This window comes from Scatophagus argus, chromosome 20 (assembly GCF_020382885.2).
Source record: "Scatophagus argus isolate fScaArg1 chromosome 20, fScaArg1.pri, whole genome shotgun sequence".
Lineage (NCBI taxonomy): Eukaryota > Metazoa > Chordata > Actinopteri > Scatophagidae > Scatophagus > Scatophagus argus.
The window spans coordinates 4,533,538-4,555,507 of NC_058512.1; the positions used below are offsets into that span (position 1 = coordinate 4,533,538).

The 21,970-nt window shown below is 40.3% G+C and overlaps 1 protein-coding gene across 2 annotated transcripts; it reads right to left on the minus strand.

The window, feature by feature from the left end:
* Positions 1 to 892: 892 nt before the first annotated feature.
* On the minus strand, positions 893 to 21,187 carry tnpo1 (transportin 1). 2 transcript variants are annotated; one of them, XM_046375097.1, is made up of 25 exons: positions 21,024 to 21,186; positions 20,760 to 20,879; positions 19,855 to 19,930; positions 19,050 to 19,199; positions 18,287 to 18,393; positions 13,342 to 13,475; positions 12,903 to 12,984; positions 12,206 to 12,328; positions 11,759 to 11,877; positions 11,400 to 11,460; positions 11,010 to 11,181; positions 10,644 to 10,796; positions 10,319 to 10,544; positions 9,998 to 10,169; positions 9,635 to 9,721; positions 9,411 to 9,518; positions 8,411 to 8,569; positions 8,234 to 8,321; positions 8,054 to 8,152; positions 7,825 to 7,920; positions 5,861 to 5,936; positions 4,826 to 4,925; positions 4,658 to 4,732; positions 4,233 to 4,372; positions 893 to 4,097 (listed from the first exon to the last, which is right to left on the minus strand). In XM_046375097.1, the coding sequence occupies exons 2-24, from the start codon at positions 20,862 to 20,864 to the stop codon at positions 4,265 to 4,267; spliced, it is 2,676 nt and encodes an 891-aa protein (XP_046231053.1). In that variant the 5' UTR covers positions 20,865 to 20,879; positions 21,024 to 21,186; the 3' UTR covers positions 893 to 4,097; positions 4,233 to 4,264. The 2 variants fall into 2 exon arrangements, 1 of the variants encoding a protein (XP_046231053.1); XR_006841852.1 differs by lacking the exons at positions 893 to 4,097; positions 4,233 to 4,372; positions 5,861 to 5,936 and having other exon boundaries at positions 21,024 to 21,187.
* Between the last annotated feature and the right edge of the window lie 783 nt (positions 21,188 to 21,970).

Genomic DNA, 21,970 nt, shown 5'->3' on the forward strand with positions numbered 1-21,970 from the left:
TTGAGGAAGATAAAGTATGAATGAATAAAAACATTAATATTTTCATTTTTTGAGAACACAAAAAACGGAAAATAAATACACACCAGACCAGAGCTGGTGAGAGATCTTAACTCAGTGGTGGACAGAACTTGGGTAAAAGTCTATCACTAATCGTGAGAATTCAGGTTTCTTTTATGCAAGAGCTATTACATTGTTTTGTCTGTCTGCAGCTTCTGTTTGTCATTCAATTAAAATTCTATATTTAACTACAGACATCTGGTACATTAAGGTAGATTCAACAAATAATGTCACCAAGACGTCAAGTTTTAACGAGACTTGAGACTTGATGACAAAATAATGTTTTTTTATATCTAGCTTCACGCAGGCCCATGTGACGTTATGGAGACCTTTATAATTACAGTAAAGTATGTGCATAACAGTGCTGTTTGCCTAACTGATAACTGCTATTTATTTCAAGAAATAAGAAGCGGGGGAAACATCTTAAAGAAAATGACCCTTTTCCCGTTTTTCCTAAAAATGTTTTATCTGGGGAAGGACTAGGATTTTTTTGGCAAAACATCACTTTCCTACATTTCAAAGACCTATCACATAATCCTACAGTGGATCGTCACTGTGAAAAGAGACTTGTATGTAATGTCAAGTGCAACACTAAAGCCTAAGGCTGGAACCAGACACTGGCCAGATGACCGGAGCCTTGGCCACTGTCTGAACCGATTAAAAAAACAAAGAAGATAGGAGAGGTCTCCGAGACAGCAGCCAGCAGATAGATTTGATAGATGTGGTTCTCAACATCTTCCTTCCTTTAAATTTCCTTGCATGTTAATATTGTGCAGACGCAAAAGGGTTCTACAATATTTCAATATTTGCAATAACGCAAGACAAAGGCCCATAATAATGTAAACAATTTATTGGAACAATGTACAGATTCAAGCAATGGTAACCAGTCACATCCACTATATCATCTTACAAATATTACAAAATTACTACAGTACAATATAGATTCTTTGCATGATCCAAAATATTTGGTGGCCCCAAAAGTATTACTTTTTTCAAAATTCAGCAGCTTATTTAAAAAAAAAAAAAAAAAAAAAAAGTCTATCAAAATGATGTTTTTGCTTTTACTCGCAAAAAAGATGAAGGCAGATAGTCTAATCAAGTTTGAAGGCTAAATGAGAATACAGGAGATCTTTGACTAGACATTCCTTAATATTGGTGGGTGCTTTATAAAATACAAATTTTCAATAAAGCTTTGTAGAAAGTCAAACATGTTTGTAACAATATGTTTATGTCATTAAGTCATTAACCTATTTCTCTGCTTTTAAATTAGAAGTTACCTGTTTGTTTAGATACAGTATACTGTATATCTATTGCAAAACACCAACAAAACCTCAAAGTATTTCCTCTCAAGGCATTGTGTACACATTGCACTAATTATTTAGCGTAGTCTCATGACAATCACTTGACAAAGAGCACATGAAGTATGTGCAAGTTACCATTTTATTTTCACCCCTGCCTTGCAACTGTAATCACATCTGACAGCTAGCAGTGTTGCGCACGTATAACATTAATGTCAATTAACACCCATGGTTATCCAAGTCTACAATGACGGGCAAGAGTTTTACTAATCTTTAGTTGTTGAGAGGAGATGTGTAAAAGGCATACACATTGGGGAAATGATAACGAATAACACTGAACACAGACGACCTGAGGTTAACACATACCAAACACATATTCAAGTAGTGAAACACAACTACAATGTATATAGCAGCAGTCGAGTCAGAAACACAGCACAGAAATGGTGGGGATTGTTTCACATGTGTTTTACAGACCTACACTCTTTCAATGAAAGAACAACAGGACCATGTACACACATACACACACACCCCAACAAGCCTTGATTACTCCATTTTTTGCATGCCAAAACAGCTGGAATGTGACAGACAAAAAATCACTTCGAAACACAAAATGAGGTGGCACAAACAAGTCTTTGCCTCTGTATTCCATGATGCATTAAATTCACCACTTTTTTTTTTTAATTTACCTTATTAATGTTAAATCTAAGAGATCAGTTACATACTTCAAGTTGTGAGAGTTCTAAGACATTAAACTACTTTCACAATCTAATATTCCCATTGCATCAAGATACATATTGCATTAGGTGATTACATTTTAGCAGCATTATTTCATTTACGATCTGCGTTAAAACTAAGGTCATATTCTGAAGGGTTTGGCTACATCATTAATTTTAAGCACTTGCAATTGAAGTTTTAAGTGCATTGTGCATCACAAAGGGTTAAAATACTGCAGTTATTACTCTGGCCAGCAGAGGAAAAAATGACTGGCTGGGCATCAAGACTACAAAACAAAAAAATCTCACCAAACAATCATGGAATACACTCAGGCTATCTGTAACTTAAACACTTACACGCTTAATTAAATATAACAGCGCAAAACAAGCAGAGACAATAATGCTGTAGTTTCACAGTATTGAAAAACTATACATCCAGCTATGGGGTAAAAGTTTAAGGGGAACACTCCAGCAAGAAGATGTGAAGTAAAAGTCCCAGTGTTGCAATACATAAATGTTTACTATGTACTTTTTAAATGTCAAATTGAAGCTCCCCTCCCTCCCGTTAATCCCACTTATGTTGGGCTGTGAGGGGCCACCAACATGCAAGAGATGAAAGCATCCAAGCACCCCACAAAACACAACCAACCAGAACATTATACAGTCATCCTCGAGATCATGCTTTTAGCACAAGAAGCCAAACATCCAAAAAAGGAAAGAAAAAAAACCCCAAACAAACCCAAAAACTTCAGTACATTGAGAAATAAACATATTTAACATTCATTTGATGGACTGCATGGTTCTGACAGCCAAAGTCACAAAAATCACTAAGACAGGATTTGTGTCGTTGTGGTGTCTCTTTCGATCGTCTCCTTCATTCTTCCTTCGCGAGGCTCAGACAACACAAAGAACTGCAAGCATTTAAAGCTTTGCCGCGTTTGCTGATGAACATCAACATTCACACACCACAAGACCAAACAGGGAGATTCACTCCAACGGTACGTCACATCCAAGATTTTACACATTTCCTAAACTTGGCGTGTAAACCCAGTCATGCTACATTACAGCTGATTGCTGTAATTCTCTCGTAGAGGAAACAAAAGTACTGTAAATAGATAAATCACAAGGTCAAAGGAGAACCTTATCACAGGGCAACGATGGCTGTCAACATGATGCACATCACTAATGTTCCACAGCTTTTCACAATGATACAAGCATGCTACCTATTCCCAGAAAAGCTGCTCTTAAAATGTAAATCTTGTGCTCTCCAGTGACATAACAGCCTTTGCCCTGCTCAAGAATAGGAATACTGGAAAAAAAATCTGAAAACTATAGGTGATCATTATTCTTGATGATATGCAGTGTAATAAAATCCTATTCTCCAGATTCAAATCCAATATGATGCCTTCTTAGCGTCAGCTGCTATTCCTTAGTTTGAAGCTATCCTTATAATTTAACAAAAACGAACAAAATCTCTTAATGAACCTTCAATAACTTCTTCTAACTTTACTTAGAGTTCACCACATGCCATTTAGCTGACTGACACGATCATAAATGTGTATCTGCTCTGAAAACCACTTTCTGCACAAACATTTCAGTATGTGCAAACCCCCCTGCCTTACCAAAATGAAAGAACAAATGCTTTACAGGGTTTTGCAAAGTTTTTCTTTCCATGTTTGCGTACAGTTCTAGACAGTTTTTCAGCTAGCAGAAAACAAGATGTCTTGGGACTAAACGGAGAGAAAAGAAAAAAAAGAGTGATTGATTTCATTATTTCTGGTTGAAATGTGATTAGATGAATTTTCCTCCCACGATAAGGTTGTTCTGCCAGCCCCCTTTCCCCCCCTTGCCTGTGCATGGGGGGCAGTGAGCACCGCAGCTACCACCTCCCTCCCACCCCGTCCGTCAGGTCGGGGAGGGGATTGCACCCCTTCCCTCCCCTCAGCAGGCAGACCCTTCCCCCCTTGTAAAGGGTAACATGTTCCCTGGGTAAAAGAGGTTCCCTATATTGTCTCCCATAGTGAATGACCTGTGCAGAGAAAGAGAGGCCTCATTAGAATGCATTAGAACACAATCCTACAGCGACAACTTTTTAAAAATTAAACATTACACTTGTTTTTCGATTTCTTTTCCTCAATAACAAATGATATCGGAGCAAACTAACCTCAGTGATGAGGCACACTGCTGTGGAAACAGTTAGACCCCGTAAAAGGTTGCCAGCCGTTCCTTCAGTGGTATGGGAAACTGATCTGAGAAGCGCCTCCAGTTGTCCTCTCCCACCTGGTTCTTAAACCCGTGAAGGATCTGAAATAAAACACCAGCCGACGTTCATGCCAAGTTATAATGAAGTGCTGCCTTTCAAAATAGTTCTTGTGCATCTGTTTGGCCACTGTGGGGCAAACAGGGTGACTGAGTGGGTGAATGAAGATGAATACACAAGTGAATCTTTTCAAATCACCTGGCTGTAGTCTTAATAATCAGTGAACTTTGATGAAATTTTGCTCAGTTAGTCCAGTTATTTGAACTGTGATTTAATCCAGTAAGTTTTATCATTTTGTGTTCATACATTGGGTAACTTTCAGCTTTTACCTTGTAGAACATGTCTCGGAGATCATCCTTTGGATTTACCCAGGAGGCCACTGCATCACAGAAGAATATAAAATCCTGTTCCAGAGAAGAGAGTTGAGGCAACAGTTCAACATTCGGATCAAATGAAACCACATTGACCACACGACCACTGTATTGCTGAACCCTCACCTGCACGACACCTCCCGGATTCACACTGATCATAGTGCAAATTCCTCTGAACGCAGAGTCTTTCTCCTCATTGTCTCTTATATTTCGTAGAGAGGTGCACCTGACAACAGGGACGGCCAAATTTAACATCAGACATATCGAGTAACAAATTTTAGAAACTAAATCTACTACCTGGCAACTAAGAATGACTATTGAATATATCCATATGAATCAATATTATCATTATTGTTTGTGAGAAATACACAAAAATAGCCTATTTCCATCCCTAATCCAGAATGTCATGTTGACGTGTTTTCTTATCATTATTAATACTTGTCTTATCACTAAATACATATTAGACTCTAAGTATACATTCATGTGAGGAGAAAAATGTGTCTATCACGGCCTGAGGGATAACCACAAGTCAAGCATGCATACTGAACAGATTAAAACAGAACATTTTTACTTTTAACAAAACTACATGGAACACTAATCAATTCACTTTTGTTTATGAGCAGTGTGTTCAGCAAAACCTCATCTATAGCACCTTGAAAATAACATTACTTTTTTGGAAGATTGACTAAAGAAGGTTTGTTGTGGGGGAGGGGTCGTTTTCTGGGACAGGCACATGCAGCTGGGTGACTACTAAATGAGAAAGGGATTTTAGGAATGCTCTTTTGCAGCATCCTTTCTCTGTTGTTGAACCAGCAGGCATGTGACAAATCTGATCCCATGCATCTTTTAGGTTAGCGACAATTAACAATGACAAAGGACTAGAAATTAAACAAATTAATGTATAATACATGAAGGTGCTACTGAGGCAAAAAACAAAAATCACAAGTAGGACCTAAAAGAGGACAGAGTTAGTCACATGGTTGGCAATGATTACAAACTGATAAGAAAAAAAATAACAAAAACTGAAAAGACTTCTTTTGAGAAGGAAGGAAAGTGAGGAGAGCAACAGGGGAGAAAAGGGGAGCGACAGGAGACAAGAAGGAGAAGATAGGAGGAAAGCAGAAAGAAGATGAATTAAATAAAAGATTGAATAATACACACCAGGGTCTTATAAACTGCTGTAGCATGGGTGCCACCTCTTGAGGACAAACGTAACCAAGACGACCAATTGTTATTGCTAAGGTAACGCAATCACGGTTACACACCACCAAACGCCAACCAAGACATGAGCAATGAGGAGGGGGGGAGAAAAATAAAGAAAAAACAAACAACTCAGAGACATAAATCAACAGAATCTGTGTATGATAATAAATAGAAGATTTCACTAGAGCTGATTATTACTGCCCCTTCAGTCACGGGGAGGAATGTAAAATATGACACTCTAAAACAAAAAAAATAAACAAAAATAAAAAACATACAACACGTTTAAGGGAGACAACTTGTGACAGCACATTCATAGAAAAAGGCAAACAATGGCATCTGCTTTCAGAAATCACATGGATCGATCAGCTATTCAAAGCTACGGTGATTGGAATTCATTAAGCTTCATTTTAAAATGTGGATCTCAATGAAGAAACTGGAAAGGTGTAGCATGTGTGTATGACCAGCCTAAGAAAGAGCAGCTCACTTGGGCTTTCAGAGATTTCTCCCTTAAACTCACAAATGTTAATTTTTTCTTTACATAAGAAACAGATTTTTTTGTTTTGTTCTTTTGAAAAAACAAACAAATAAAAATAAATGACAGATTACTCCAAGCCAACTACATGGAGGGAGACTAGTATCCAGCACAGCAGGTTCTTATGAGGCAGAGAGGAGGGAGGACCTAAGTTTAAGAGACACAAAACTATGCAACATTCTCATTAACAAACAGGCATTTATGAACAGTCCAATGACACATGCAGAAAGCAGATGGTATGCTCATTAGAATTAAGTTCAGTGCAGGATAAGCTGATTAGAGACAAACTGAAAAGTGCTGCCATGAATTTACTGCCACACCCACTTTTAACCGACTGTGGTATTAAGATGGCTGCACATTTTGAATTTAGTTCCAGTGATAAAACTGGTGTTCTTGATAATCTGTGACAGACATAACATAGTCAAAACATCTGATTTTGTCCATTTATCTTGTATCTTTAAGTTCACTGTTGAGCAACAAATGGTGCCAAAGTCCATCTGAAAGCATTAATAAATTCATATGAATCTTGGAATCTCTCACAGTTATGATTATCATGTATCCTGCATCAAACATTGGCCATTCTTAACAACATTTAACATCTATTGGCAGATATGCATCCACATTTAAAGAACAGTAAATAAAAGCAACAAATAAACTGACAGCAAACAAACAGGAACACATCTACAGAGTCCCTAGATTGTCTTTCATTGAGGCAGGTTACACTTCACCCTTGCGTGCATGTTTTCAATGAGATGGTTTCTTTGACTTGTTAAAAGTGAATTCCAATTTAATTGATTAAAAACAAGAGCACAGTGTAACCTTTCCTTTTTAATGCTGTAGGCTTGGTGCCATACATTTATTCAGTTTAGTTGTTCTCTCAATCATTTGTGAGTCGTTATTGTTTAAGTGCTTGGAAAATGTCTTCAGTCTAACAGCTAACTATGTGAGGCTGTGAACTCGGCTGTCCATTTCACACACTGCCTGCGCTTTGCATTTTGTTTTGCTTCAGTATTCTTCCTTCACATGATAGTGCACAGTCATTCCACATTAGTTAATTCCAAGACTGGGCGCTTACATGGCTCGCTGGCTTCAAGAGTGTCAAGAATTTCACTTGTGCGCTCACCCGGGGTTTCATTTTCTTTTATCTCCATCTACGAGCAAGGCTGCCAGGATGCAAATCAATAGCTGAAATATTTTGCATGCTTTGGCGAAACCAGCGAAACCTGTAAGGCTCATAGCTTGGGAAGGGTTTTTGGACAGAGATTAAAGGGCAGGACAGGCATCCTAATGAAATGTGGTGAACCCTGGCTGAATGGGCCTGAGTGTGTGTGAGCACCTCCCTGTGTGTGGCGAGTTGGCTGGCTGGCTCAGCACCGCCACCGAGTGGTACCTGTGTTCTCCAGAAGAGTCTTTGGGGTATTAGGCCTGTTAATGATCTCCACCAGCTGGTGCAGCACCATGGCAATGTACGGCTGCATTTCAGGCCCTGAGGGCGTAGGAACAATACAAAATCATGGAAAGAAATCTGTTGACTAGTTACTTTGTAAATTGACTTTGTAATGATAACAAAATATACAGTGTAAATGGTGACATACTATGAATATTTGTGAAGCACTCACCCATTTGTATAGATATCTCTCCAATTGCCCATGTTGCATTGTTGCATACTGATATTAATTCCGGGTTTAAATTAGTACCCAGTATGGGCATGAAATCAGCTGGAAGAAGGAAAGCAAATCAACTTAGCAAGTGACAACTTGTTAAATAAACAGTTCCGACATTAACTGCAGGGTACGTACCGATGCAGGGTTTGACATGTTGGAAACAAGCCTTGGTCAGATCCCCAAGCAGAGCAAAAGAACTCTGACGCACTTCTGGCATTTTGTCCTGAACAGATGGAGAGAACAACAAAAGCTGAGCAGTGCAGGAGACATCATCAGTTCATCAGATAAGACGCACGTTTGACAGCTCTTCACCTGCATGCACTGGTACATGAGGGTGAGGATGTTGCTACGAGCCACCAGCTGCTCGATGGTGCCTCCCAAACCCTCAGCCAGTCCGCTGAGGAGATCCAAAGCCACAATCATGAAGTCTTTGTCAGGAGCCTCATACTGGTCTGGCTGTGACTGATGAAGCTAGAATATTGAAGAAAGAGGATAAGAGTTTAGTTAAATGAGAATGAATAACTACAGTAGCAGGTAGTCCCATTATAACTACATAAAAAAACTTGAGGTTTAAAGTTAAGTTCTCTACTAATGAAGTCAGCTCTCCAGTCTGAAACTAAATTTCCTCCTCACTGCGTTAGTGATTAAAGGTGTAGTTTCCCAGTACACCTTTTCATTAAACCTACAATTGGTTTGTATGACCACTTGGGGGCACCAGTCTGCAAACAATTACCTGGACACAACAACAGCATTTATTTCATCTCATTTTTTTGTCTACCTGATGAATTTAAGTCCAGTATCTAATCTCACTTTAGCTTTGTTTTGGTCTTTAGTTCCTGAGGGAAATATGTGGCTCTGCTTCACAGTGTTCACTGTCTAGTTGCTGTCTCTGTTTTGTGTTTGGCGCTTGGCAAGAAGAGTACAGTGGGTTTATCAAAGCGTTTTAGTTGAAAACAGCTGCCTACCACATCTGGAAAGGAGGTTGATGAGAAGAGCACAAGACTTGACCAGATCATTAAAGTTATGAGGCATAAAAGTGCAACAGTGAGCCTGCACACACTCCATAGACCTGCATGTAGGCTAATTATCTGTTACTAAGACCAAATCCTCTAATATAGCATTAATTTGATCCATTGTTGGATACAAACATATTGATTAGAGCAGCTCTGTTCTTAGCATAGCTCTGCAAAAGGTACGATAAAGAACAGAGAAGTCCAGCAGCTCAGATGTGCTCCTTCAGTGTGTAGTGAGACAGCAGACAATCATTGTGATTGATCCTTCATGTGTACACATTTGAGGGTCCAACACTCACCATGGCCTGAGCAAGGGTCTTCTGGACCAGGTTGACACAGCGCTGGTACACAGGCTCACAGTAGGGCAGAAAGCCACTCTGCAGGGCAGTGGCTACAGACGACAGACACTGAGGAAGGCAGGCAGGGAGTGGCTACAGTCAGAGGCCTTTCCATACAACGTTGTCATCACAAAGCTTGGACTGACTTACTGTCAATTAAATTCACACAGGCATCAGAGACTCACTTCTAATAAAGGAAATAGATCTTTGTCTTCATCTTTCAGCTGGTTCCACTTCTGGATCAGGGGAGGCATCAACATCTGGATGTATTCCTAACAGAACAACACAGATTAATGCAAGTCTGACACAGTATGTAACTAAAGAGTGAGTCTGAGAACTGCAATTAATGCCTTCACCCAGGATTTGTTTATGATGTGATTTTACGTTTACTTTCTGGTGTTTGCATATAACTTTAAGATCAGAAAGTACGCTTAACACTACTAATACTACAAAAGTGAAATGAGGAAGAAGGTACAAGTCAGAGGTGCTAATTTTATTTCACGAGAAAATGCAAAGTGAAACTGAGTCTGTGCTTCTGTTCGGCATACCGGTTTATTGAGATGGTGTCCCACTGAGTCTGCAAGTGTTCCTATGGCATCGTAAAGAATGAGCAGATTTTTGTGTTGGTACTTGCTGAAAGCAAACACCAGCGTGTCCAGGATGAAAGCCAGGTAGGGCACCAGCTCTGTGCAAGCCTCCTCCTCTAAAGTGGCAAAGGCACTAGTTGAAAGAGATTAAGAAAAAGAGGAGATGTTGAGAAAAGGATGCAAAGTTTGCATGCATGACTTTAGTCTCTCAACCTCAGAAAGAACACACTTCAGGGTTCCTTATGAGCCGTCAAAATGGCATTTTCAGGACTCCACGCTCACCTGCAAGCGGCCTCCTGCACACGTTTGTTGCTATCCAGAATACGTTTGAGCAGCTCTGTCATTAGAGGCTTCAGGTAAATATCTGGGGGTTGGCTGACAACCCAGTGGGCATAGCGGCTTAGTGTCCAGCAGGTGATGGAACGCACCAGGGCCTTCTTGTCAGACAAACACTGGACGAGATGAGGAATGAGCTCAGGCAGGTATGGGATCATGCCCTGCATGCAGCCTGGAGACAAGCATAAAGAACAGTCATTTTTTCTGTCTCCATACTCTGGGAACTCCCTACCTTTTCTCCCATTTTTCCTTTTTCCCTTTCCCCTCTTACCTTCAGCTATAGCTCCCAGCACAAGGATGCCAGACTCTTTAACTACCCACTCTGGATGGAAGAGCAGCTCTTTGAGTAGGGGCAGAATGTGCAGCAGCAGCTCGTCCCTGAACACATTGGCCAACACATCCAGTGCTGCAGCTGAACACTTGCCTGATGTTTGGTGAAAAGCAGAAAGACATACATACAAACACAGAGGTATGTGGACAAACATCATACAGACGTCACAGATACAGTACACGCACAAATGCAACAAAAGTAATCAACACACTGTACGTTTCCTAGCTCTTAGTCAAGAGAAATGGGGATGAAAGGGGACAAGGAGGGAGATCTACACAGCTCCTTTTAGACAGGCACTGAACTCACGCAGGTTCCAATCAGAGATGGTATCATCATCATCATCCAGTTCATCATCCTCATCTTCCTCTTCCTCGATCCCATCACCCTCATGCTGCTGAGCGACTGTGCGGGAGCGATGGAAGCGTGGCCTGATGTCTTGCTCGTTGTCTGGAATGGCCTCGTCTTCCTCAATGTCCCCCTAATAACAACCGTGCAAGGTTCAAAAAACTCATGTATGTTGCAAGCACATTATTTTAAAAGCACAAAATTCTATAATTAAAGTAAAATGCTTAAACTTGTGTATTTGGACATCATAAAGTCCCACAAACCACTTAATCGAAATCAAACTTCACCCTGAGTCATGAGGAAATTTATCACCTTACCTGCAGGTACACACATTAGTCTATATAAACTGACCTTGAGCAAAATAATGTCAATCTCAGAGTACTTCATCCCGTTGACAAGCACCGGAGTGAGCCTGGAGAAGAAGCCAGATGAAAAATTATGAGAACAAAGGGCAAGGATAGGTCGCAGCCCACAGGCAATCACTCACATCTGATTCCTGCTGTGGGCTCAGTTTAATGTGGCAGTGTGGTGACAGATGTTACAGCTGAGGTCAACAGCCAAGGATCTTAATCATCGGTCCTGAGGTGAAGAAAAATATCATCCTAGCACAAGGTCTGCACTAAATTACTGCCAAGGTTGATATGAATCACCAGCTTTTGATATTAGCACTGTACTGAATGCACATATTGTGTTTGTGTGTGCGCTCTTACTGGGACAGGTGTCCACACAGCACTTCCTTACACACTGGCTGCTCTGCCAGAGTAAGCCAGAACTCACAGGCCTCCAATGCAACATTTTCATCTTGGTCCTGAGTCCTCTGCAGCATGTACTGAGATTAAAAAAAAGAGGAATTTAAGCTAATGTGCTTTTTATTTACAAAAATGAATGTTTCATTCTGAAAGTACCATTGACAAAAGTACGATCTCTGTCTGCAGGTCAGACAGTCATTGGAAAAGCATCTTAGCAGAATAAGAAATATGAAATCCCATGAAAAGAGCAAAACCAGCTGTGTGTTTGTGTCTTAATATCTTTTGACTTTACAACCTTGTCAAAAAATGTCATGCTATATATTTTCCTGCATTCATGACATGACTCTCTCTCCCTCTCTCACCCCCCCCAAAAGACACACACACACACACACACACACACACACTCACCTCTATGATGTTATGCATGTGTGGCAGGAGGCGGTCCAGGCGAACTTCAAGCAGCATGACTAGAGCTCTGCACACATTCTTTCTCACCTCTGGTTCCTCATCTGTTGCCAGTGCAAACAGGTTCTACAGAGGACAGAAAGACACCAGGATCAATACAATAATGATAATAACATGTTGGCCCAAAACATAACAGTTTTGGGCCAACATTTTATTAAGTGCTTGCTTTTGGCTGTACATAGTTTTTTTTGCTAGATGTTGTGTAGCAATTTCATATTTACATAAATCTGATTTTCAATATTGCATGACTCCAGGCTGCTGTACATCTGTCTCTTGCAACTTTATTACTGCACAGCATTTTAAGTTAGGTACTTACAAGGAAGTACAATGAAAACATTAAGAATCGTTCACCCAATTTAAAAAGGCCAGAAAAAGAACTAGATTAATCCCAAAGTAAAAATCAATCATGACCTTTTCACAAGTAATTTTAAATAAAACATTATTTTAAATCCCGCTTTAAGGAGTGACTGAAAAACAAAGCCACAACTTGAGAGGTAAACCACAGACAAGCTGTCAGTGTAGCAGCTAGTATTTAGTTACAGATAATGACATGAGGCAGGAAGGTCACTCCCACAGTACATATTTTCTCGTCACTTTGAGTCTACAGACACGAAAAGATAAGAAATGCAGTCAGACTTGCCTCAATGAAAGGGTCGATGTGCAGCATAAGAGCCTGAGTCCTGCTGATGATGAACTGATTGACACACGCGATGGCATGAGACCTGCAACACAATACTACTATGAATGCTGCCCCCATCGCCACTGATTTGACCAACAAATGAGGAACCTGTCTTCTTCAACAGGCCCTTTGCATTACAAAAGCCTGAGTGGAGTAAACGTGCTTGCTGCGTAAAACATAATCACTAGGAGATGATGTTAGGTTTCATGCCACTCATGTTATTACAAGAGCAGTGAACAGACTTGATGAACACTTCAGTTGCAATGCCATACATCCTCTAAAACAGTGAAACAGAGGCAGATTTACTCAAGTTTACCTGAAGTTTGATATTATTTATGATTCAAAGCTGAAGTTAAAGGTCACAGATAAAAATCTTGAGCACAGAAAGAAGATCTGATACCTAATCTTAGGACTGTTGTGCTTGAAAAACTGCAAGAACTTGGGGATCATGATGTTCAGAGGACGATCCAGCATGTCACTGTCCAGGATCTCAGCAGAGTCCTCACAGATCTTCTGCAGGGCTCCAAACGCTCCCTGAGGGTCAAACAAAAGAGGGAAAAGACAAAATGTGAAGCAAATCTGAAGATTTCGTAACTCTAATTCTACCGGACAGTCAGGCAGGTATTAGCTCAAACTACTGAGATACTGTGGCTAATAATAAGAGTACAACCCCCACCCAACCTCAAGAGTGAAGGTGGAATAAAATTCATCTACAGAATCCCTTTATTTGACATCACATTTTTGGAATACATTGTCAACATATTTTTAATGTATGTTCACATTTTATTGGCTCTGAAATGAACAAATGTATCATCATCATATGTATTTACATAAAGACAGGTCATACAAAGGATCTCCTTCCAGTTTTTGCACAGCGCAAGTTGGCAAAATGTGCTCATCCATGACCTTCAATTCATCCACTTCTGCTCCAATAACCTTCAAATGGTGGGCAAGCAGTCGCAGACACACACACACACACACACACACACACACACACACACACACACACACACACACACACACACACACACACCCCTTTCCAGCTGCCTGACTGATGGTTAGTATGCACGTTCGCAATATGCTGCAGACTTCCGTGTCTCTCACTGAAATGCAGTCTGAGAAGCAGATATAACAGCGTAGCATCGACACTGACGCTGTCTGAAATGCGTTACCATGGAAACTGCCCCCATGTCGGCATTCCTTTGAGATGACACATACGAAACGTCCTCAAAAAAATAAATAAATAAATAAAAAAGGAGCGAAAAAGATGCAATAAAAATCAAGAGAGGGAGGCTGTGACTCTCAAGGTCACAAACAAGGAGGAGACAAACTCTGCTGCAACTAAGACTAATAAAGTCATGCCCCTCATTAATATACAGATTAGCATACAGATTCACCTCACAGGTCAGTGTAGAAAATGTAAAATCAAACTGAAAGAGAAAAAAAAAAAAGAAGAAAAAAAAACACTGAGGGATTTGACATGTGCGACACTTGCTGTTGATGACGCTTGAAATAAACTACCAGATCTGAACATAACGCAGCTGAACAGCACAAGATTGTTCTCATGGGAACAAACAAGTTATGCTTCCTATTGTCATGTTAATAAACAAATTATGCAGCGTCAGATTTGGGCTCTGAATAGACCATAATATGCTGAAATGCAGCTCCATTATAACTTAACCTGTGTCAAAAGATATGCAGCAGACGGCGCCCACTGTGGCGTGTCCGTGTGTCAACAGAGAAGGGCAAAGAAACGGGAGTGGCTTTGAAGCATTCCAGTGACGCTGAAGCATCTGAAGTGCAATCCTCCCTCCCGAGTCCTTCTATGGAAGGTCATTAAACACGAGAATGCGAGTCACGCACAGATCAAAGAAGAGAGAGGTATCCTTTTAATCAACTAAGCAGCTCTTTCAGGCTCCTGCTTCAGAAATCTGAATGTTACAAAGAAGCTCCGGTCGTTTGGCCTCAGCGTGACCCTGACAGCACCATCGCAACCGCTTTCCAACCGCCATTTATCAAAACAGCAAAACTGCCATCAGGCAAAACCTATATAAAGCCATCCACCAACATTACACTTGGTATTCAGCACACCTGCTCATGTCTTTTTACAGAGTGTGCAGTGAGGGGTACAGCGTGGTTGCTCTTAAACCACCATCATGACGGGACCAATGGTCACAACTCTGGATGTTACCAAGGCAATGAAATGGTGATTTTAGAGCTGAATTGACTGAGAGATGATTAATTGCCTATCGATTAATTGTTGTTGTTGTTGTGTTGTCATTTTCCAAGCAAAAAATGTCAAACATTTGCTGATTCATGCTTCTTAAATTTGCTGCTTTTCTTTGTCATTTATGGTAGCAAATGAAGAGTTTTTGGCTTTCAGAACACAGAATCTGTTAATTGTGGAAACAATCATCAGATTATTCAATAATTAATAGAACTGTTAGCTGTAGCCCTTGATGATTTTGTTTTCTATATCAAAGAAATTTGTGTACTTTGTTGTATACATTAATGACTATTATATTATATAATGATAACAAAATACACCAACATCAGCTACACACCCCAATCATACCACAGAGTCAACCTTCCCTTTCATCCCGACACTGGTGGACTCACAGTGAGGATAATTCAGTAACAGAGTGATGAGGATCAAGTTCACATAGATATACTGATGTAAACTGATCAAATGGCCCGCGGCCAAAATGTATGCACACATGTTTTTCATTGCTTAGATTACAAAGTGCATACAGCCCTGAAACTGTACACTGGCAGCCATTCCAAAAATAGATATTAAAGTGCAGGTGGCAGTGATGGTGTAGCTTATTTAGGCGTCTCTGGCAACAGTCAACACCTTCAAAAATGAGTTTCTGACGACATGATTATTTGCCATCTCTATCACATGTACACGGTCCGTTGTCAAGTGTTTAACCTTATTTATCTCGGTTTGTCTACTTTTGCAAATGACAACAAAATCACTTGAACTTCGCCGCATAAAACATGTTTGAACAAGAAGTGAACACTGGTAATGATCTTACATAACAAATGAAATTAGGTTTGACACAATCTCTGTGTAACACATTGGATTTATTCATTTGGCTTCTGTCCAAAGTAACACATATGAAATACAATACAGTGGATCAAGATGAAACCTTGGACTATAAACATCGCAGTTCCAGGTCCCACCTGACATAAATGTCACAAGGCTGCAGGTGCAGTGGTGTGAAATCACATATAAGAGCCATCGTCACACACACACACACACACACACACACACACACACACACACACACACAAAAAAGACAGATATGTTAGTAGTTCTGTCAGTTTGAAGTCTATTGTCCATTTCCTGGATTAGAAAACAAACCCAGCTTCAGGTGGCACAGGGCACCTTTAAGGTAAGTACATCTCTACAAAAGCCTTTAAACAACTAGACTTACAGAAAATTTTAAGCACCAGCATTGCCATTAACATTACTGGTTAAACTTGCCATTTAAAACACGTCACGAAAACAGCATGAAAATATCTTTCCCTCCCTACCACAACAACGCCAAAGACAAACATGCCAAAAGAACCAAAAGCATTTAAATACACATTTTGCACCTTTTACCACAGGATTTATACAAACTTTTTCATCCAGCACCAACTTAACCATCTTCAACATCAGACGCTAAGCAGCTTTCCAGACTCCAAGCTGCTTTTCAAAACCATAACGAGTCTTATGAGGAGCTGCTACTTTCGGTGGCTGTTCGGTGTTAAGCCTTGTACGCACATACACTTCAAGATCCTCCGCAGTAAATAGCTGACCTAAATCTCAGCATCTGAATGAGCTTTATCAGAGAGACAGGCTGTGGTGCTACATGGTAGAAACTAACACACCTCTTCCTTAAATTTCAAACAGTACAGCTCAGAGAAAATCATGTGAACATTCCTGCTCCAGGGGGTGATGAGCAATCCTGCCAGCATAATCCTGAAATGGCCTTTGACAGAGATGAATTTAGCATGACAGTAAAATGTAATTTGTGCATGTTCTCCACTGTAACGTATCCACCTTCCTGATAGTGGCTGGTCTAAAGGGCACATGCAGCAGACAAGCTTATAAACGACCAGGGAGTTCATGTGAGCCTAAGTATGGGTGCGGCACCATTTGCTCAGATCATATGCTTCAACATCCCCTACAGGCTGCTATATAATAATTTTAGTGGTCACTGCAGAAGAACATTTGTCCACTGATTCAAAGTGCTGATATCATCAAGAACTGATGAGATCAAGCACTTCTACTTGATGCAGTCCAGAGCTCATAATGCATATTATACAGTAGAGCAACAAGAGTAAGATATTTTTTAACATACAAATTCAAACTACTTGTATTATAAAACAGAACAACACTATAATGTTTATGCCTATACTACATTATAAAAGCCATTCTGGGTGATGAAGTGCACCAAGTCATAAAAATGGGGTCATAATGGTTTTCCAGTTAAAAAGGATAGAAAGAGAATAACCGATTCCATGTTGAATAATCTGTAGCGATGGCTGCTGCTCCAGCTGTGAGGCTGCCTTTAGCTCATCTGGCCAGCAGGATGCCATCCAGAAGCTGCTTTACAGCTGACCCAGCTCTCTTCCCTTCCCTCAATAAATAAACAGACAGACTGACAAACAGACATGCAGGGCTGTGTGTCCAGACATGCTTACATGTAACTCAAGTGTGCTATGACCTATGATCGCAAACGTGCATACACTTAATCTCTCTCCCTGCCTCACATACAGATATGAGATGCGGCTCAACAAATAACGCCAAAATTACTCCATCATCGTATCCAAACAAAGCCAAGCGTAATCGACAATTAGAGACACTGCCACATAGATACTGGTTTTGCCATGTCTGAGTCTCATGCTTGTAGATTAATCTGGTTTGAAGGGATCATTACTGAATGTTAAACAAGCTTTAATTTTAGATCAGAATGAAGACAAACCCTGACCTTTCTCTGCAGAGCGAGAAAACCATGAACGAAAGTAGCAGCAAGATGTTTTCAATTTTATATCCACGTCAATTGGTTCTGTCGGAGGATATATTTTGTTCTGATTTCAAATATCATCTAATAGCTCTGATTTATGCAAAAAAACAAACAAAAAAAAAATCAGAAATATACAAACGTTTTCTCTCATTTTCATTGTGCTGCCATGACAGAACTGCAGATGTTTCACACTTATCAATTCAAAGTTCTTAAGAGCTTCTCCGCCACAGACAAGAACCTCCCAAATACAGCGACAGACGAGCAAGGGGGGGGAAAAAAACCCCAAAAAACTCTGATCACACCTACGTCTCCCATGTTCATCCTCACCTCACATGTGTTGTAGTCCTCAGAATCCAACAGCAGGCAGAGTTTAGGCAGAAGCTCCGGCCAGTTCTGTAGCTCTCCCTTGGAGGCAATGGTAGTGATGAGGATGCCTGTTATGGGAAGGATCGACTATTAGTGACAAGACCAAGAACTGCTTTCCTAGTGATCAAAACAAATCCAAGAAAATCATCATAAATCAGTGGGCAGAATGACTGATAGTATATGACAGAGCTGAGACATCTAAATCTGACCCTAATCATGCTAATACAGAATGGTACATGCAATGGAAACATCTGATTCCAGTCCTCCAAAAAACATGAATTATATCTGATATATATCAAGATATCTTACCATCTCACCATACATGTACATCATGATATGTACACATGGTAGATGTTCAATAACAGTCAAAAGTTAGTTCCAAATTTGAGCTGTAATTTATTTAATTGACACACTCATTGTCCTTTAACCTGCTTCGTCTACATCTACTGCCACTACTGACAAATTCTGACATTTCCCAAATAGCTGAAATACTTAGCTGTAAGTTCAAGGTTACAGTATGTTGTGTCAGCTAATAAGCATGCGCTACATGGGAGAAATAATGCAAGGCACATCCCAAAAACCTTAACACTCCTCTACAACACTAATAGGATGGATATTTTTCTTTTGTAGATCTGAGCAAGCGAGTTACGGTGAGTGAACACTTCATGTGGCATCTGAGAAGCAAGCCATCACACATTCATCAGCGTCAGAGGATGCAACTTACCCACAGTGGCCCGGATGAGGGGAGATGAGTCTCCAATGTTTTGGAGGCACTCGCTCTTGATGAAATCAGACACGCCATTAGGGAAGTTCTGATAGTGGGCTTTCACATTGTTCTTCAGTATCAGCCCACTCAGAGACCTTGTAGGCTCATCTTGGTGAGTGGAGAGAAGACACATTCATTTCAGCTGAACACAGACACACTGGTAGAGACAGGACAAAGGTTAATGTGTTGTGAGGCTTGTATAACTTAGACTTTAACTGCCCACGGCATCTTATTGCTTTCATAGTATTTTCCATATGACCCAGCACAACACAATGGATGGGAACAAGAACTATTTATATGAAAAACTAATGATTTACACAACATATTTCAACCAAAGATGGTTAACTAATATCTAAATGTATTATTCTATTCATATTTGATTAATATTAGTGGTTTGCCGCTTCACAGCTTAAAGCTACTGCATCCCAAAACAGCATCCTAAAATGTCTTAACACCACTTAACCTTTCGGTCATCGAGTGTGCATCGACAGTCAAGCCAAGAGTTGAGTGGTGCCAGGAAATAGGTTTAAAATTAGAGTGACCCATATTCTGAGTGCCACATCATCTGTGGCAAAGATGCCATTGGTGGTCACCCGAGTCATGGCCAAACAGACCTGTCAGTGAGTAGTTACATAAAAACAACATGTCTGACTTTCACACTGTCCAGCACCACCAGATGATCCAGGAACATGGAACAGAAACAAGAAATGGCACACTAAAACAGACCAGACAGATCAAACACACAGACAGACAGAGAGCTTACCTTCCGATTTCAACTTTGTCAAAACAAATATCAAGTAGTTGTTGAAGTCTGGATACTGGTTCAGCTGCTCAAGTCTCTGGGAAAAGTGGCTGAGGAAGACAAGGTGCTAATTGTGTGCATGGCTTGTTAAAGGGCCGACAGATTTATTCATCTGAAGGCATGTGGGAGTCGCACATGTTTATGTGGTCAAGTGTTGGTGTAACCTAAGAGCACAACAGAGTGTGTGTGTGTGTGTGTGTGTGTGTGTGTGTGTGTGTGTGTAGGGGGGTCATAAATATGTCATATGACGGGACTAAATTCTGTACGCTGCCAGCCAGATGGTGCATTCAGAACCATAACAGCAGCTCCTCTATGATGCAGTTTCTATTGAAACGTCACATTAGTAAACCATTTAAGATCAGCATGCAACCAGATAACATGGACCAGCAGATAATTGTTCTCCAATGCAAAAGCATGTGGTGGTGTGCACAAAATACTACTGCACATCTGCAATCCATCTGACAGACATCTAATGCACTTCAAACGCCATTTATTTCATTCAGATTTCAACAGATTTATAACTAAAAGCTACATTTTCACTGTACTAAACATATGAAAACGTGCAATGTCATGTTTATATGTTTGTAACATTATATGCAGACGACTGACTGCTGAACCAAGCCTACACGCAACGTTTGTTTGTGCCAACATAAACCGAATTTATAAATGGCCAGACGTGAAATCAGCACGGCCTGCTTTGCTAGCTGCATTAAGCTCCAACAGGTCAGCACCTGCGTAACGTTACCTGCTTATAACGGTAACCACCTCGGCTAATGTTAGCTATAGCTAGCCTGTTGAGTCTATGTGACATTAATTGAGAACTAACAACACGTGTTAACGTCCATGTCTGGATTAGCAAAGGATACTTGCTGGACGGATCTCTGTGTGGACGTATCTGGCGACTGAGACTCTTTCAGCAGCTGTAAAATCTGTTGAAGTCCTTGCTCGTCTGGCTTCCACTCACACTCCATCTTGCTATGCCGCTGCTGCGGATAAAGAAATAACATTTGCGACCACAGAGGATTTGTCATCGAACGGCTCCCTAATGCGTACCACTAACAGACAATAACACGCCAATTTTACATTATCTGGACACATTATCTAATTTTCGACACAGAGAGGCCTCTTACCTGCTCAGACTAAGCCGACGTAGTCTAGTGTGGCTGACTTTCTGTACAAATGTGACCGTCTGTCTGGGTTTTCAGACATGGGCCTGTTACAGCAGGCACATCCGTTTTCGCAACAAGCTGAAAAAGCTGCGGGCCATACAGACTCGCGTCGAATATATCTTGGTGCCTCATCAGCTGACGCACGGCTGGGTGGTCCTAGTGCCAGACGGCTTCGCCAAACATGTTCGTAAATCAGCATACTGTTTTCATTATTATCTGACACCCACTCCTCCACACGGTTTTTGATACACATTCAAACTGTCAGATTCAGACTAGAGAGAGGAAGAAGCGTGAAAGACAAGAAAAATTCAGAACGCATCTTAAAAATATGGCATATTTCCGACAGCACTTTAAGGCAGCACGACTCGCCTGAGTACCATATGATGTCACCGCTGGTGTATAATTCGAGGAAATGTGAAATAGTGACATCTAGCGGCTGTTTGTGTTAGGGTTTATTCAATACAGCTATGAAGAACTTCATAAAACAAGTACGAACATAGCAAATTTTGAAAACAAAATGCAACAAAAAATATAAATGAAAGAGTGGGTAAAAATATCCAGCAAACCCAAGGAATTTTACTTCAATTTTAAGTTCCTCACATTATTTTTTACCTAAAGTTCCGACAAATTACAGGAAAATGGAAATACACATACAGCTAAAAACAAGGACAACAAAGTTTAACAAAGATATTATATGACACTATATATCTACTGTTCATCATAGTGATGGTTTGTGGAAAAAGACAGTTTCAAAAGAGAGGATCTAAAAATAACAATACATATAATAATAGACAGTATTATTACAAAATCTACAACATTATTCTACGTTATTTATGTTACACAAAAGGGCAGTTCCGTTTGATTATCAGACTAATGAATAAGGAAATTAATAAAAAAATAAAAAATAC

What these genes read in the sequence shown, in the direction of transcription:
- tnpo1 (XM_046375097.1), bottom strand. Translation starts at nt 20,864, where the DNA reads ATGGAGTGTGAGTGGAAGCCAGACGAGCAAGGACTTCAACAGATTTTA. An exon ending in ACATGCATAACATCATAGAG is followed by an intron (nt 11,878 to 12,205) that starts GTGAGTGTGTGT and finishes TTTTAATCTCAG; the next exon opens with TACATGCTGCAGAGGACTCA. An exon ending in AGAGATATCTATACAAATGG is followed by an intron (nt 7,921 to 8,053) that starts GTGAGTGCTTCA and finishes CTACGCCCTCAG; the next exon opens with GGCCTGAAATGCAGCCGTAC.